The sequence below is a fragment of the Crinia signifera genome, chromosome 1, assembly GCF_055691185.1.
Source record: "Crinia signifera chromosome 1, ASM5569118v1, whole genome shotgun sequence".
NCBI lineage: Eukaryota > Metazoa > Chordata > Amphibia > Anura > Myobatrachidae > Crinia > Crinia signifera.
Genome location: NC_139217.1, coordinates 320,505,170 through 320,523,847, shown reverse-complemented (window position 1 = coordinate 320,523,847; position 18,678 = coordinate 320,505,170). Strand labels below are relative to the sequence as shown.

General features: G+C 47.6%; 1 protein-coding gene across 1 annotated transcript in view; it reads right to left on the bottom strand.

The window, feature by feature from the left end:
* LOC146029386 (kelch domain-containing protein 3-like) overlaps positions 1 to 18,678 on the bottom strand; it is a 93,273-nt gene that overhangs the window by 34,332 nt on the left and 40,263 nt on the right. The window contains exons 12-14 of the mRNA XM_083158352.1: positions 6,555 to 6,640; positions 2,054 to 2,141; positions 702 to 750 (exon numbers count right to left, since the gene is read on the bottom strand). Coding sequence (XP_083014478.1) covers positions 702 to 750; positions 2,054 to 2,141; positions 6,555 to 6,640 — 223 coding nt within the window. The remainder of the gene's footprint in view (positions 1 to 701; positions 751 to 2,053; positions 2,142 to 6,554; positions 6,641 to 18,678) is intronic.

Here is an 18,678-nt window from a genome sequence, read left to right as displayed (position 1 = left end):
AAGGACATTTTAATTGCAGTCTGCTGAGTGCCGCTTCCATCCTTCCCTGTACCTGTTTGCCCTTTCCTAAGGATTTGGACATACCATTGAGGGCACCGCAGCATTTATCCTTTTAAGGTAATTCATCAGCATTACATATATTGAGTGCCGGATTCAGTCCATATATATATATATATATATATATATTAAAGTAATAAAGCTTTAACAATAAGAGGTAGGCGTTATTAGGACAGCCGAGAGGAATGCTGGGCCCTGGTAAAATTGTGGGGGCGTGGCCTAAGTGTGGGAGGTGTGGGCACCTCCCGCACTTAGACCACGGCCCCAAAATGTTTCGAGGAGGGTGAAAGAAAAACTCTAAAACCTGTAATCTCAGCAGCAGCACACACCTACAGCATGACCTCTCACACTGTCAGTGAGACACATGCTGAGCCTGCTGTCAGCACAGCACATGCTGTAGAAGTGTGTGCTGCTGTTGCTACCCTGGAGTGACAGTTGGGGAAGGGAGGGGTCAGACCAGGGCTCCTGCAGGGCCCCTCCAGCAAGCCTGGGCCCCGGTAATTAGTACCAGCTCCCCCCTCCTCTCGGCTGCCCTGGGCGTTATACCTATATAATTTAGTCACGGGCATTTGTAAACTCAATGGCACTTACAAAAGAAAGATTAAAATACTTGAAAAGGCTTTTTGCAAACAAGAAGAACATACCCATTGCTTATGCCTTGGATTCCACATTCCAAAAGAATATCCTTCATTACTGCAAAGATTAAATATAATTAAATCATTTACCCTATAAAACAGATTATTTTTGTTGTATAATGTGTTTAAACTCCATATCCATATATACTTATGACAATGTTTTGTAGATAATATATTTGATAATATTGCAGATGTTTATTCATATAGCGGTCTAGCAACAAGAGTAGGGAGAACAGGTAGCAAAATAATAATATTCATATTGTGGCAGAGTCAGCATTCCCCCACATGAAAGTAATGTGGAGGTTCCAGACCAGGTTTTTGAAGCAGTTGCAGAATCCCAGGTGTAATCAGCAGCACTTAGGATTTTCAGTACTTGTATACCTTCACGGCTCCCATCGCTTGCCATCGCATGCCATATGTAGTGGCATGCGATGCAATGCGATTTTTCCAGGTTTTTATGCATTTGTTATAAAAATCGCATGCCATCGCATCGCATGCCATGCGATGGCATGCGATGGCATGCGATTTTGATCACAAATGCATTGAAATCAGTAGCAAACATGTTAAATGCACCCTAAATGTCATTTTTCACACTGTACCACCCCCACTATCAACGCCAACCCGAAGTGTGGCGAGCGCAGCGAGGCCGCGAGGGGCGGCGGTACGCGTCCTACGACCTTTTCATACCCCCACTATCCACGTCGGCGTGGAGTTGAGAATAGAAAGTGTGGCGAGCGCAGCGAGCCACAGAGCCCGAAGCGTGGCGAGCGCAGCGAGCCCCGCAGGGGGACGCGGATACCTTCACAGGTATCCGTGTCCCCTCGCGGGATTCACAGCTATGCATGTCCGCTCGCCACGCTTCGGGCTCGGTGGCTCGCTGCGCTCGCCACACTTTCTATTCTCAACTCCACGCCGACGTGGATAGTGGGGGTATGAAAAGGTCGTAGGACGCGTACCGCCGACCCTCGCGGCCTCGCTGCACTCGCCACGCTTCGGGTTGGCGTTCATAGTGGGGGTGGTACAGTAACAAATGCCCTTTGGGGTGCATATAACATGATTTTAACACATGTCAATGATTTCTGTGAAAAATGGCATCGCATCACATCACATCTCATGCGATGGCATGCAATGCGATTTTTTCCTATACGATGCCCATCGTGGGAGCCGTGATACTACACAAGTACCGGATTTTCTGATATAAAGGTTTCCAGGGCAGAGTCACCTTGCTCTTGATGGGTGAATATCTCCCCGAATGATAGGCCGGGGGTGTTATAGCATAGGGTCCAGTGGAGCCTTTCAAAAGTCTCTTTAGTCACAATATTTACTCCACTATACAAAATTACTCCATACATACAACTCACTAGGCTGTCTATCAGAAGGGTTTATAAGCCTCATAGCCATGACATCATTGAAGTCAATCTCTTCATTCCTTCCGCCAAACACGAATAACTTTAATAGAAAAACAGAAAAAACATCTTAGATACAGAAACATTAACTGTACCTGCTACTACTATTACTAAATGTAAATGTAAACATTTCATTCTACACAGAGCCTAAATGGGATCATAGAAAATCAATAATGTGAATATTAAAATGACCGACATAAATCAATCATGCCCGGTATATGTAGGATATTAGTAGGATATTAGGCATCAGGGTGGTGCGGTTTATACTTACCCACCTCTGGCCCGGGCACCGTGTCGATCCCCTCGATCCCCGCTGACTCCCCGCGATCCACGGTGACTCCCCGGCAGTCGCATTCAGTCCCCCTGCTCCGGCACTCGCCACGGACGCTGTACGCAATTAGCGTAGTGCCGCTGGGGAGCAGGGAAATCATGCGGCACTACACTGAATTACGTACAGTGTCCGCTGTGAGTGCCGGAGCAGGGGGACTGAATGCAACTGCTGGGGAGTCACCGTGGATTGCGGGGAGTCAGCGGGGATCGAGGGGATCGACGCGGTGCCCGGGCCGGAGGAGGGTAAGTATAAACCACACCACCCTGCTGCCTCCTGTATTAACACGGCGCCGGCTACACTGACAATGTAGCTTAGCCTACGTTGAAAACGTAGCGTAGCCGGGCGCCCTGCTAATACACAAATACCAATAAGTCTTATGGTTATGCTCTTACTGTGTTTGTCCTTGAAAGCAACAATGAGATTAATCATTATAGTTAATTATTTAAGGACTTCATTAGCATTTGTAGGAGCAATCAATTAAGGCTGAAGTTTAAGAAAGGTTTTCAGGTCACAATGCAATTACTTATAAGTGAAATAGGTGCCAGGTTTTGATGAAATGTTGATGTACTGTACTAGAGTTTTAAAGAAGAATACAATATAATCATCATGATTATTTATTTGCTAGACACCACAAATTCTGGGTGTGGTTCATTAAGTAAACACCAAAAGGTCGACAGGACCAAGGTCAACACTCGAAAATGGTTGGCACAAGCAAATCGTCGATATTCTTTTTTCATGTTTTTTTCTGTTAATGTTGGCACATGAGCATGTGGCATACTTGCCTACTTTTGAAAACTAGTTTCAGGGAGATTATAGTTGGTAGCAGAATTATGCACAGCGCCCCCATTGAGGGGGCGTGTCATGCTCCTTCCAAAGGGCGTGTCTAGTTCCATATATGGAGAGATTGGGAAAAGAGATTGTGAAGCGTGGGTGTGTACTGCTACATCTGAGAGGAATCTTTTAAAATGACTTATATCCAAATGTAGATGAGCCCCAAAGCAGTTAGTAAGAGCTACTATACTTGCTAAAGTGCTGGGAAATGGTGCTGATGATACAATGTAAATGTATCCGTCTCTCATTTCTTTTTTCACCAAAAATATAACAGTGTAATGTGGGCTAGGTGAAATGAGGAAGATTGCTAGACTAATGAGGGAGAGAGGGAGATTGCTCCATATCAGGGAGTCTCCTGCAGAATGCAGGACGGGAAGTAACTATGGCATGTGGGTGACTGCGCTAAAACTTGATAAGCTGCTCAATAAAAAAGGGGATTGCAATAAAATTAATAATGAGCGCTCATTTTAGTGTACTGCATGGCTTGCTATACTCGGCATGCTATGCCCCAGGTGACTCGCTGCACTCAGCACACTTCCACTCCCATTCCCAGTTAGAGTCCACATGGATGGAAATGTAAAAAAAAGTAAAAAAAACAACTCATGTCAACCTTTTCATGTGTCTACCATAATCATGTCAACCTTTTGCTTGTGTCCAAATGGAAATGGTCGACACATGAAAAGGTTAACACAAGTATACTTTTTATTTGGAGTCAATGCTAACATTTGTCAACATGGACAGGGTATTAGTGTACCACATTCCCTCGCACGGCTCGCACTGTCATGCTATTATATTCTCTCTATGCCCACTTGGATAGTGAAGTAAGAACAAGTCGGTTTTAAAAAAAATAATAATGAAAAACTTGTGTTGACCTTTTACTGTGTTGACCATTGACATGTGGATCTTTTGCTTGTGTCGACTTTTTGTCAATGTTGACCTAGACCACGTTGACCTATTGCCTATCGACCAATAGTGGTCAACCTATTGACTGTCAACCAAACACCCAGACCAGGGCCGCCGACAGGGGGGTGCTATGGGGACATCTGTCCCGGGCCCCGCCGCTCTGACAGTGGGTAAGGGCCCAGGCAGCTCTCCCTGCACACAAAAAGCCCCAAGCCGCATTCCACAGCAGCGGCGGCAGGCCAACCCGCTGCAGTCTAGAAAGCTGGGAGCCGCCCACCCACATCACTTGCATAGTCTCCAAGGTGCTGAAACGGGGAGGCGTTTGCTGCATTTTCTAGGCATACCTACAAAAACTCTGAGTGCGCCCAGGAAAACGATGGACGTCCACTTCCGAGCGGGAGCGTCTGCCTGCCTTCCGGGGTGTCACTGGATGTCGGCTGCCCGCCCTATTCTTGGGGCAAGCCGCCGCTAATCTAAGCCACCAGAGAGTGATTTAGATTAGCGAGTGCTACAAAAAACATATGATGGTCCGCGACCATCAAATGATTTTGGGACTGCATGCAATCCTGCGAATGGATGTTTATGCAAAAAATCTGGTGTGTAGTGGTAGGCGGGCATTCGCACGGTCGGGGAAGGTGGGTTTGTTACATGGCTCGCAAAGCAGCAAACTATCGCTGCTTTGTGAGCCAACCAGAATAGGCCCAAAGTATCAGCCAATCACCTCCTAACTGTCATGTAAAAGCTGTGTTTGCAAAAAGAGAGCTATAAGCTGATTGGCTGGTAGGTCATCTCTACTTTTTCACTCTCCAAAGCTTAATACATCTGCCCCTGAGTGAGACAACAAGATCAGCTTCTCCCTCAAAGGGGGAAGACGGTGGAATCTGTAATGATATCAAGACAGTGGATGTATAGAACAAGGGAGAATATGATGCTGTCAGCCAGGGGAGGGATTGGCACATTAGATAAATTAGAACGGATGATGATCTGTGTTTTAGACATGTTGAGTTTGCAACAGTGTTTGGACATTCAGGTGAAGATGTCAGAAAGGCAGAAGTAATTCAGGGGAGAAGAGTAAAGTTGCCCATACCACAGATAGATAACGGATCCAATCTGATCAGATTGGATCAGATTAAATTTTCTTTGAAATCCAGAACACCCCTGATCATGGCCACACCCAGAATGATTGAGTAAACGATAAGAGGGTTTACTCAATCGTTCAGTATGGCCATGATCAGGGGTGTCCGGGGCCTGCTGCTCCCCACTCTGGTGCACCTCTGCATCCTGCCTCCGCACCCCATAGCTGGCAGAGAGAGAGTCCGGCGGCGGGCAGAGAGTTCAAATGAATAGTGTGATCACCCCTCGCCTGCCTCTTTCTCTCTGTCTGCAAGTGGCAGAGGTGCGGCAGGGTGTGGGGTGTCAGTGTCGGGACATGGCCACATCGTTCATCAATGGAACAATGTGCCCATGATCCTGCATGATGGATCATTCATATTTCCAAAAAATCTTAAGGTGCCCATACACGCACCGATCCTGGCGGTGCGATCTGTGCTTTGAGGTGCGCACAAGGCATGCAATGCGATGCAATGCTATTTAAACTCAAAACGCACGGCCGCATCGGGACGTGTGTGGGCACCTTTAGCTTTCAATGTCATTTGCACTGAGGTGGTAGTGGGGGCCAAAGAAGTCTGAGAACGTAGTTTAAAAGGATTGAAGTAGAGGAATATGAGGGGAGCATCAGTCTAATATGGAGACATTAAGGGATCAATTACAGAACTAGGCGGCAAACTGTGAGTGGACAGTTCTGTGGAGAAGTAAGAAACATAAATGTACTAGGTTTAATCTACATTCCTAACATAAGGAAAACTCATAAGAGATACTGTACTCATGACAGTCATATTTTCTTCATGTGCTCTCCCACAGCACACTCTCAAGAAACAATGGAGATAATATATGACCACCAAGCGCATCCCACCACAACACATAAACCGAGCTCCTGCCACTGCTCTACAGTTCAATGTTTAGGGGTTTACTTACTAAAGCTTCTAAAAAGAAAAAGAGGTGATGTTGCCCATAGCAACCAATCAGATTCTGTCTATCATTTTCTAGGATGCAATAGAGAAATGATAAACATAATCTGATGGTTGCTATGGGCAACATCACCTCTTTTTATTTTTAGAAGTTTTAGTAGACTTACCCCTTAAGGTTAAATATTGATTTGTGGAAGGCTTAATCCCAGTCTAGGAAACATGGGACAGGCAGATATTGCAGTGGTGGGAGCATGGGCTGACATGTGCCGCCATGACTTGTGGAAATCTCAGAAGAAACGATATATATTTCTGCACTGTGACCAGCAGTCATATTGTAGTACATACAGTAGATAAAAGTACTTACGTGACTTTGCAAAACAAAAGTTGTGTGTTTGTATCTGCATGCTGGTGGGATCCCAAAATACAGGGGCATCTTCCATTTCATCTTTGCTGTAAAATACAAAAAGCTGAGTATTACCTCTCTTGTAAAAAGTAAATGAAACCTTTTAAAGCTAAGAGAGCTCGCCCCGGTGAATACACCCCCCCCCCCCGCCACCGTACTACCCCTCAACCATGCAAGGGGATGTGTTATGAAAACCATCGACCATTGAATAATTTCTTGTGTATTCGCAAATATAAGTCAGTGGAGGATGTGTATAGTGCAGTTACTTCTTACCTTGTGTGTTTTTTTCCATGTTGACTTATAGTGTTTGGTCAGATGAAGACAGGGCAGCACACCATTTCACGTCCTCATTTACATGCAACGCTGGCCGTTCCCATGTCCCACCGCTGCCACCGCCCTCATCTCCCCCCCCCCCCCCAGTGCAAGCGCCAACACTCGGCAAAGGCACCAGCACAGAAGGCCTGCACATGCGCATATAACAATATGTGCAGAGCCAACCCATCGGTCCCCCGAGCGAACGCACGGGGCACTGAGTAAATCAGAATCAGGGCCTAAGTCTGATAGGAGAGTCCAGTGCTGCAGGGAAACAGAAACTCTATATTGGCCAATTGGAGAAAGGAAAGAGCCTAAGTGACTGCACTAGAACAGAATGTGGTGCACTTACTACCTATTTGTTAGAGAGGGTCCAAGACCTAAGCAATTGTGCTTAAAAGCAAGCTAGATATTTTCCTTCAATGGCGTTGCTACTGTAAAGGTGTTTTAAGCTCATTTATATTCTAAATGTTGAATACTTTTATCGAACTTAGGGCCTGATTCAGACCTGATTGCTGCTGAGTGAAAACCCACCCTGTGAAAGACTGTGAATGGCTTGGGGATATAATGGCAATTGCCAAATAGCTGTAAATCCATTCGCAACTCCCTATCACCTAACTCACCATGGAATGATTTTCCCAGTGTGTACAGTCTGTGCATAGCGCAGGACCTAGTCGGCCAGTGCAATAGAAACAGGCTGATCGAGGCCGGATCTGACGTCACACCCTCCCTGAACACGCCTCGGCATACTTGTGTTATCCCTGACACTGCCAGAAAAAGATCAGTTATCACCACAAACACCGGCTTCCTGACAATCATCTTGCAAACTGCTTGGGCAGAAAAGACACTGGATGTTAATGCTGAATGGCTTTGCGCGTGCGTGCTATTATCCATACGCATGCGCAGTCTATCAATAAACGCAGTACTGGGCTCGGGTCTAAATAACCCACTTAGTGTTTGGGTGAATTTTAGGCCCTTATTCAGATCTGATCGCAGTACAAATTTGTTCTCAAAATGGGCAAAACCACGTGCACTGCAGGTGGGGCAGATGTAACATATATAGAGAGAGTTAGATTTGTGTGAATTATTTTGTTTCTGTGCAGGGTAAATACTGGCTGCATTATTTTTACACTGCAATTTAGATTTCAGTTTCAAAACCCTCCCAAATTTAACTCTCTCTCTGTTACATGCTGCTCTATGCACTGTACTATGCAATACATGCACCCTCCTGTTCGATGCCCTGTTTCGGTGGCTGTCAATATGAAATTGTTATTGACAGCCACCACATTGAAGCGTGTGTATGCCATTAAACTGGGCATAAACTATACAATTATCATCTGCAAGATCTGGCTGGTTGGAATGAAAATCTGGCATCAGATGAGAGGAAATAAAAATCAACCATTAGCTCCCAGTTTTTGTCCACTTATCAGCATTTGGGTGCAAATTGTCGATTGCCATTTGCTCTCATTCCAGGGACAGATACAGGTGGGGGTGCGAAGGGGAAGGTCGCCCCGTCAGATGTAAAGTCTATATCCATCCCTGCAGCACCCGGTCTCCCAGTCCATGATTCTGGCGGAAGAGGATGAGGGCATAGCAGCTGCTCCAGGCACCAGGGCAGGTGACTTTCTAGAGCAGGGGACGCTGCTGCTGGTGAGCGGAAGCGTGATGTGGCATCCATGACCATCCTGGTGGACCCAGTCGGTGGTGTGGAGTTGGCGCTGATGGCAACAGGTGCCGCGATTAGTGCGGGCACTAGCAACAGGTCATCTGGTAATCCTGGGCAACTCACACGATCAGGCTGCAGCAGCTTAGTTCGAGCTGGGCATTGGCAGCGGGCAGCTCTCTCCTAAAGAAGGTAAGTGGGGAGAAACACAATGCCGGCCCCGCCGCTGATGCCTGACCAGGGCCACCGAGAGGGGGGGGGGGAGGGTACTAATTACCCGGGCTCGGGCTTGCTGGAAGTGCCCGGCGGAGCCCTGATCCTACCCCTCCATTCCTTTCCCCTCCATCCCTCCCAGGCAGCAGCACACACACCTACAGCATGTGCTGTGCTGACAGCAGTCTCAGCATGAGCATCTCACTGACAGTGAGAGCTCATGCTGAGCCTGCTGTCAGCACAGCACATTCTGTAGGTGCGTGCTGCTGCTGAGGTGGGCAATAACACTCCCCCCTCAACTTTAGAGGCTCCCACTATTAGGTCACACCCCCAAAATGTACATATTTCAGGCTCTCCCCCAGCATCAACTGACTAGCAGAAGATATCTCCCCCAAACATACCCAGACCATGCCACTCTGCATAGATCGTGCCTGCCCCACGCCAGGTTTCTCCCCTTGTAACGGGTAACGTGAACCAGGACTGTATGGAGAGAGGGAGTAGTCAGAACTGGGAATGGGAGGAGTTGGGGTGGGAAATTGGAGGAGTCAGGACTGGTGGGGGGAGGGTCAAGATTAAGCAGTGTAACGCCCCCCTAGAAGTCTAGATCCGCCCCTGTCTCATCCATTAACAGATTTTCATTCTAATCAGCTAAATCTTGCAGATGATCTGCCAGATAATTGTAAAGTGTGTTCCCATATTACTATTTGGCCCAAAGCCCTTTTAGAAATAGAGTATAGAGTGTTTTTTTAAGAATTATCAGATGATAAAGAACCAAATCACATCCATTTTGTGAGCCCTTTTTATTTAAAGTAGAGATGTGCGGCGGCCACTTTTTCGGGTTTTGGTTTTGGATCTGGATCTCCCTTCGTGTTTTGGATCTGGATTGGTTTTGGCAAAACCACCCTTGTGGGTTTTGGTTTTGGTTTTGGTTTTGGATCTGGATTTTTATGAAAAAATGCTAAAAATGGCTAAAATAACAGAATTTGGGCCTGTTTTTGCCCCTAAAGTATTATTAACCTCAATAACATTAGTTTCCACTCATTTCTAGTCAATTTTGATCACTTCACAGCTTACAAAATAGTTTTCATTTACTGTAGTTGGGCCAAAAGGGTATACCGAGGTAGCTGGATGACTAAGCTAAGCGACAGCAGTCGGCATCACATACATGTGGACCTTACACTTCCAACCTGGCAGAGCGGCACTGCAGGGGCAGACAGGGTGGCAGTTTAATAAACTATCCCAAAAAAAGAGAAATGCTCCAAAGAGCAAATACAAAGAGGTATCGGCCTTGTCATGACTGGTGGTAGAAGCTTCAGCACTTCTATCAGGTTGCTGATCTCCCACTATTTCCTCCTCCATCATCCTCCAAAAATGTGTTTTTATTTTATTTATTACTTTTATTTGTTTTTCTTAATTTACACTGGACACAGCCTGTCACACTGGACACAGCCCCTTGGACACTGGACACTGCCCCTGGACACAGCCCCTGGTCACTGCCCCTTGACACTGGACACAGCCCGTCACCCTGGACACAGCCCCTGGACAATGGACACAGCCTCTGGATACAGCTCTTGTACACTGGACACAGCCTGTCACCCTGGACACAGCCCCTGGACAATGGACACAGCCTCTGGACACAGCTCTTGTACACTGGACACAGCCGTCACACTGGACATAGTCCCTGGACAATGGACACAGCCGTCACACTGGACACAGCCTCAGGACACAGCTCCTGTACACTGGACATAGCCTTCACACTGGACACTGCCCCTGGACACTGGACACAGCCCGTCACCCTGGACACAGCCCCTGGACAATGGACACAGCCCGTTACCCTGGACACAGCCCCTGGACACGCCCCCTGGACAATGGACACAGCCTCTGGACACCGCCCCGGGACACAGCTCCTGTACACTGGACACAGCCGTCACACTGGACACTGCCCCTGGACACAGCCCCTGGACACTGGACACAGCTCCTGTACACAGCTCCTGTAAACTGGACACAACCCCTGTACACTGGACACAACCCCTGTACACAGCCCCTGTACACTGGACACAGCCCCTGTCACACTGGACACTGGATATATGTAGTCACACTGGACAATGTATATATGTCACACTGGACACTGGATATATGTTGTCACACTGGACAATGGATATATGTCGTCACACTGGACACAGGATATATGTTGTCACACTGGACACTGGATATATGTCGTCACACTGGACACAGGATATATGTCGTCACACTGGACAATGGATATATGTCACGCTGGACACAGGATATATGTCATCACACTGGACACAGGATATATGTCGTCACACTGTACACAGGATATATGTCGTCACACTGGACACAGGATATATGTCGTCACACTGGACACAGGATATGTCGTCAGTCGTCACAAAGGACAGGACACAGGATATATGTCGTGAGTGACTTGAAACACTGGACAATGGATAAGATATAGGCCGTCACACTGGACACAGGATATATGTCGTCACACTGGACACTGGATATATGTCGTCACACTGGACACAGGATATATGTCGTCACACTGGACAATGGATATATGTCACGCTGGACACAGGATATATGTCGTCACACTGGACACAGGATATATGTCGTCACACTGGGCAATGGATATATGTTGTCACAGTGGACACAGGATATATGTCGTCACACTGGACACAGGATATGTCGTCAGTCGTCACACAGGACAGGACACAGGATATATGTCGTGAGTGACTTGTGACACTGGACAATGGATAAGATATAGGCCGTCACACTGGACACAGCCCCTTGTATTAATGCTGCCCCTGTACACAGTGTACTACTCAGCAGCACTGCAGCCCCTGTGTGTGAGCACTGCAGCACTGAGTTAGTTAGTTAAATCACAAAAAAAACAAAGGGTTCAGGGCTAAACACAGGGCTTAGGGCTAAATAAATCACATCAGGGCACGGGCCACAGGACAGCCCCTGGACAGTGGACACTGCAGCCCCTGCGTGTGAGCACTGCAGCACGACACAGGATATATGTCGTCACACTGGACACAGGATATGTCGTCAGTCGTCACACAGGACAGGACACAGGATATATGTCGTGAGTGACTTGTGACACTGGACAATGGATAAGATATAGGCCGTCACACTGGACACAGCCCCTTGTATTAATGCTGCCCCTGTACACAGTGTACTACTCAGCAGCACTGCAGCCCCTGTGTGTGAGCACTGCAGCACTGAGTTAGTTAGTTAAATCACAAAAAAAACAAAGGGTTCAGGGCTAAACACAGGGCTTAGGGCTAAATAAATCACATCAGGGCACGGGCCACAGGACAGCCCCTGGACAGTGGACACTGCAGCCCCTGCGTGTGAGCACTGCAGCACGACACAGGATATATGTCTTCACACTGGACACAGGATATATGTCGTCACACTGGACACAGGATATGTCGTCAGTCGTCACACAGGACAGGACACAGGATATATGTCGTGAGTGACTTGTGACACTGGATAAGATATAGGCCGTCACACTGGACACAGCCCCTTGTATTAATGCTGCCCCTGTACACAGTGTACTACTCAGCAGCACTGCAGCCCCTGTGTGTGAGCACTGCAGCACTGAGTTAGTTAAATCACAAAAAAAAACACAGGGTTCAGGGCTAAATAAAATAAATCACAACACAGGGCTTAGGGCTAAATAAATCACATCAGGGCACGGGCCACAGGACAGCCCCTGGACAGTGGACACTGCAGCCCCTGCGTGTGAGCACTGCAGCACCTAGTTAGTTAAATCACACTACAGGGCTCAGGCCACAAGTCTACAACACAGGGCACAGCACAGCACGGAGCACATGGCACGGAGCACAGCACAGGGCAGTGAGGGCAGGTCACGGAGCACAGCACGGAGCACATGGCACGGAGCACAGCACAGGGCAGTGAGGGCACAGGTCAGGTCACGGAGCACATGGCACAGAGCACAGCACGGAGCACACGGAGCTTCCCAACCACCCTCTTCCCTCTCCAAGATTGGAGTGAAGATGGCGGGCGCGCGTGCATCTTTTATAAGATCCCGCTCCCGCGAGAATCCGACAGCGCGATGATGACGTTCGGCCTCGTTATTGGTCCGGAATTCAGGCGGGAACACCCGAGCCGGCTCGGATCTGGCCCGGATCCCCGATATTCGGATCTGTCGGATCTCGGGGATCCGGACCCGCTCATCTCTAATTTAAAGACAATTCTCCTTAGCATAAGTGGCTAATGCTATTAACATATATAAGAAATAAAATATTTCCTATATATTTCCTTAAACATCTGTAATAGTTGCAGAAATCTCTCTCTCACTCTCTCTATATCGCTAACTACTCCTCACCTCCAGGCCTGTAAGTGTGGCAGTACGGGGTGGTACGGCGTACCGCTATGATATATTTTGCCGGTATCTTGTACCATACCTCCCAACAGTCCCGATTACAGCGGGACAGTCCCGATTATCAGGGCCTGTCCCGCTGTCCCTCCCGCGGCCGGCAGTGTCCTGCGGTGAGGGGGGGCTGTTGGGAGACCCCCCTGTCGGCTGCTAAGCAGCGGGGAATAAACGCTGTGCGCATGCGCACAGTGTCTATTCCCGCAGCCAGGGGGCTGGGGGCATGGCTAGAGGCTCACAGAAATTTTTTCTGCTTGCACCACTGTTCACCTCTGAGGTGAAGTACCACCAAGTGACCACTAGAGACCACTCCATCGACCAAATTGCTCAACACAGTGGTCCCAAACTTTTTTGAATCACGGCACACCTAAGTACCAGAATTTTGTTCACAACACCCCTAAGCCAAAAGTTTCTCATTGATTAATGCAGAAAAAATATTAACTGCAGTAAATTATGTTTATTTCTCTGCATTAGGGTCAGTTATGTGGTAATGGCTAGGATTAATCTCAGTTTGTCCACAATTTGCCTATTACATTGGTCATAAATAATTTGAATTGGTCATGGAAAACCAATCCAGGGCACCCCTAAAAGTTCCCAAGGGTTCCGCAGCACACAGTCAGGGCAGCCGAGAGGAATGCCGGGCCCCGGTAATATTTTGGGGGCGTAGCCTAAGTGTGGGGGTGTGGGCGTGGCGCTCCCAAAATGTTTAGAGGAGGGTGAAAGAAAACTCTAAAAACTAATCTCAGCAGCAGCACACTTCTACAGCATGTGCTGTGCTGACAGCAGGCTCAGCATGACCTCTCACGCTGTCAGTGAGACACTCATACTGAGCCTGCTGTCAGCACAGCACATGCTGCAGAAGTGTATGCTGCTGTTACTACCCGCGAGGGACGGAGGGGGAAGGAGGGGTCGGACCAGGGCCCCTGCAGGGCCCCTCCAGCAAGCCTGGGCCCGGGTAATTAGTGCCCGCTCCCCCCCTTCTCGGCTGCCCTGCACACAGTTTGGGAACCGCTGCCTTAACAGAAACTGAAAGCAAAATTATCTGTTTCAAACTTGCTGGATATGGAGAGAGGGAGCTGTAAAGACAGAAGGGGTTATTCTGGATCACTCTTTCAGGCAAATTCCTTCGTAGATGGACAAAACCATGTGCACTGCAGGTGGGGTAGATGTTACTTGTGCAGATTGAGTTAGATTTGGGTGGGGTTTTACTTCAAAGTGAGATCTATATTGCAGTGTAAAAATAAAGCAGCCAGTATTTTCCCTGCACAGAAACAAAATAACTCACCCAAATCGAATTCTCTCTACACATTTTACATCTGCCCCCCTGCAGTGCACATGGTTTTGTCCATCTAAGAAGGAATTTGCCAGAAGGAGTAAAACAGAATAACCCCCAGAGATTGGAGGTAGGAGCAGATAGGGACTAAACTGTCATTTTGATTGGCTTTTCACCAGTAAAAAAATAAAGGTTATGATTGCAAATGTGTAATATCAGAGTTTACTGTAAACTGTTATACTACACATTTGCAATTGTAACCTTTATGATTTATTTCTGTAGACTGTTTACACCTACACTGGAAAAATGCGAACACACAATAATATTGTATTGTCCTGTTTAATCCTTTATATTGTGCATTATTTATGACTGTCTCTGCTGTGGATAGTGTATAAAAACATTTTTAATCACACTGTATTGTGAGAGAAAAGCTTCCATTGATTCAGACTATTCAGCAGGGTTTAAGTATTTCTAACAGATTACAGTCATGTGTATAGTAATACCTTAGTAAACAACACAGCATCAATACTTAATGTGTTTCTGCCAGGATCCTCATATCGAACACACATTTGTCTGACATTATGTACAATGCTTACAGCTTATTGATATTATGTATTGTTTTACCAGGATGGTGTTTATGAATGGTTTCATATCATTCTACTGTTAGTACTAACTAATCGTTGCGTTTTGTTGAATAATAATACAAGCAAACAGGTCATAGCCAGAAAAGGAAAAAAGTCAATAACAATTGTTCGTCTTTGAATCGTCACTGTTTTCACAATCTAGTAGTATAGTAGATTAGTAAAGAAAACCTAGCCAAGTAGACAAATAGTTATGGCAAAATATTTTGGATAGACATACAAAGGTGGAGATGTGATGTAGGGTGGTACGCAGTGGCGGAACTTGTGAATGGTTGGCCAAGGTGCAAAAATATAATTTGGGCCCCACTCCAACCTAAGTTCACAATATGCCACACAATAGTCGGTGGCAGCAGTGGGTCCTTTAGTCCTCAGGGGCCCCTGGTGCAATGCACCAATGGTAGTTCCGCCTCTGGTGGTATGCAGGGGTACATTTTACACAGAAAAAATTATGCATTTTGGTTAGCTGGAACGGCCCTTTTTTTTTTTTTACACATAAATATAAATATTGTATTTTTGTCTTTGCGGGGAGATGCCGGGATTTTTTAGTGTTCGCATTGGTAGCCAAATTGTCTAGAAATGACCCTAAGTAAACCCAAATATACTTCTCACTGAAATTACATGAGCAACATGTTTTTATTAATTTGTAATAATCTCAAATAACATTCCCTATATTGATTTATAATTCTATTCGCACACCACACTATGGGCCTGATTCAGGTTAATTCGGTCCCCGGCGTATTTGCGCTGGGGACCAATGGTGCAGCTCTGTGCATGCTTATAGGCGAATATACGCATGTGCGGGGCCACATTGTCACCAAGGTTTTTGCACATAGCAGGGCGGGCAGGGGGCTAGAGCTGGTATTTCCTGTAGGTGCGCCCAGACGAGTTGAAGCCTGCAAACAAAGGTGGGATGAAGCCTACACGGGGCAATTGGCTGACGTTTCTGTGCAGAGAGGGGAAGTGAGTAAAAACATACTGGGCCTGTGTCAGCTGCCTAGACACTGGCATTTCCTATGCCGCATGATACTTTTGTTTTTGAAAACTTTTGCAGGTGGAGTTGTCATACTTCCCGGCATTTGACATTCAGTGACGCTTCCTCCTCCTGGTACATAGGCCTATGTCCACTTTTTGCGGTCCTCTGCACTTCTTGACACTCCTCCATTAGCACAGCATTAACACTTCACCCTATGCACCCACCCTATGGTGGGTGCATCTTCTCCATATGGACATGGCCTCTTTGAGAATACACACACACACACATACGGCTCCTCAAGTCTGATGGTCGCGTACTGCATTTTTTTAAACCCCTGAATACCCTATCGCAGCAGTTCTCAAACTGTGGGTCCTGACTAAGGGGGGTATGCAGGGGCGTAACTATAATGTTGTGGGCCCCATAGCAAAATCTGGAAAGGGGCCCCCATTGTCACTACAATGCAAAAAAAAGGGAAGTCTATGAGCAGGAGAGAGGCGTGGCCTCACAGGATGTGCAGTGTGCAGCCCACAAACAACTTAGTAAAATTTTAAAGTGAAGAGGAATTATATTTTTCTTAGTGTCTCTTACAATTTTAGTAGTAGGCAGTGGGTGGTAGGGGGAAGAAAGACAAGCAGAGGGTGATTGAGAAGCAGTGGGTTACAGAAAGAGGGCTGCAGGGAGAGGGTAATAGGGAGAGGCAGAGGATAATGCAGAATGGGTGAAAGGGAGCGGTAGAGGATGACTGTGAATTTGAAATGGTTACAGGGAGACGGAGACAAGCAGTGGATGATAGGGAAAAATATGAGTAGCAGGGAGAGGCATAAGGTGAGAGGGTGACAAACTGAGGGAGACTGGTGAAGGGAGAGGCATACAGTGAGGGAGATGGGTAGAGGCAGAGAGTATATGAGGGCTCTGTTCAAGGGAGTATAGTGGGTAAATTGAGTTAGAAGGGTATGCAGTTTAAATCCCGGCGGTCGGGATCCCGGCGTTCAAAACCCCGACGCCGGAATCCCGAACGCCGAAATCCTGACACTTTCTCCCCCCGTGGGTGTCCACGACACCCTCGGAGGTAGAATAAATTAGTGTACCGAGCGTAGCGAGGCACTCGGCCCGCTGCATGGCGAGCGCAGCGAGCCCGCAAGGGGGGGCGATCCACGTCCCCCCTTGTCGGGATTTCGGCGTTCGGGATTCCGGCATCAGGATCCCGAGCGCTGGCTTTTCATGCCGAATCCTTTAGAAGGGCTTTCTGGCACATGAAGGGAAAGTATTAATGGTAGAGACTCCCAGAAAAAAAAAGCCTTTTTACATGAGAGGATAGAAAGAGCAGGGAGAGGAGAGAGAGTGGAAAGAGAGAGGAGAGAAGAGGGAAAGAGAGAGGTAGGTGGAGAGAAAGAAATAGAGGGGAAGAGGAAGCGGGAAGGGGGATAGAGAGAGAGAGAGAGATACAGGAGGGGGAGATGGGAAAGAGACAGAAGGAAAGGAGGAGGGGAGAGAGGAGCATACCTCCCAACAGTCCCGATTTTATCTGGACAGTCCCGATTGTCAGGGCCTGTCCCGCTGTCCCACCCGCGGGCGGCAGTGTCCCGCGGTGTGGGGGGGCTGTTGGGAGTCCCCCCGTCAGATGCTAAGCAGCGGGGAATAAACGTTGTGCGCATGCGCACAGCGTCTATTCCCGTAGCCAGGGGGCTGGGGGCATGGCTAGAGGCTCACAGAGCCTATGGGTAATGCCCCTATAGCGGCAAAATGCGGGAGAGTATAGGTCACGCCCCCAAATTAGGCCATGCCCCCGAAAATTTGGGCGCGCCTCCGGTGCGCAGCAGCAGCGTCCCGCCTGCTGACCTGCCAAAGTTGGGAGGTATGGAGGAGTGAAAGAGAATGGGAAGGGTTTTAGGCCCTCAGATGACTATTTGATTGACTTGCTGTAATCTGATTGCAGGGTAGCAGGTGTAGGTTAGTAAATATTTATGTTACTTGATGGAGGTGAAATTCTATAAGAAAAATGAAAATAAAGACTGGCTGGGAGGAGGGTGAGACATACTGTTGTAAAGTATGGGTAAAATGTAACGCAAGGCTGATAACTGAAGGGCATTTATAAAAAGGAAGCTACATGTAGCACTGACAACAGAGATACAGTAGGACCATTTCAATTTATAATAAATTACATGCAACTCTATTGTAACATATATACAAAGGGCCAAGGTTGTAAAAAGGTACATGTCACATTTCCTGTGAGTGAGGGAGGAATGAGACAGACCTTCGTGACCTGCAGCAAATGTGTCCCTGAGCATGGTTCTGGATGCGGTGGCAGCCTCGCAGGCTCTGAAGAGAACGCGGCCACTCTACAGTATTATTCACATACCTGACTTCAGCTGTCAACCGCGGGTTGTTCATGTGTGTGTGTGCGGCTCAAGTTGGTTGTAAGCAGCAGAGCTGTCAGCCGTACAGCGGCCTGGGACAGAATGCAGAGTTCTTGTCTCGGCCGGGTCCCAGCGCAGCTGCAGTGAAGTGAGGAGCAGGAAGTGTCATTATACCCCGCCCCACTTCCAGCACAGCTTCCAGCAAGGGTCTCTCGCCTTGAATCTGCTGG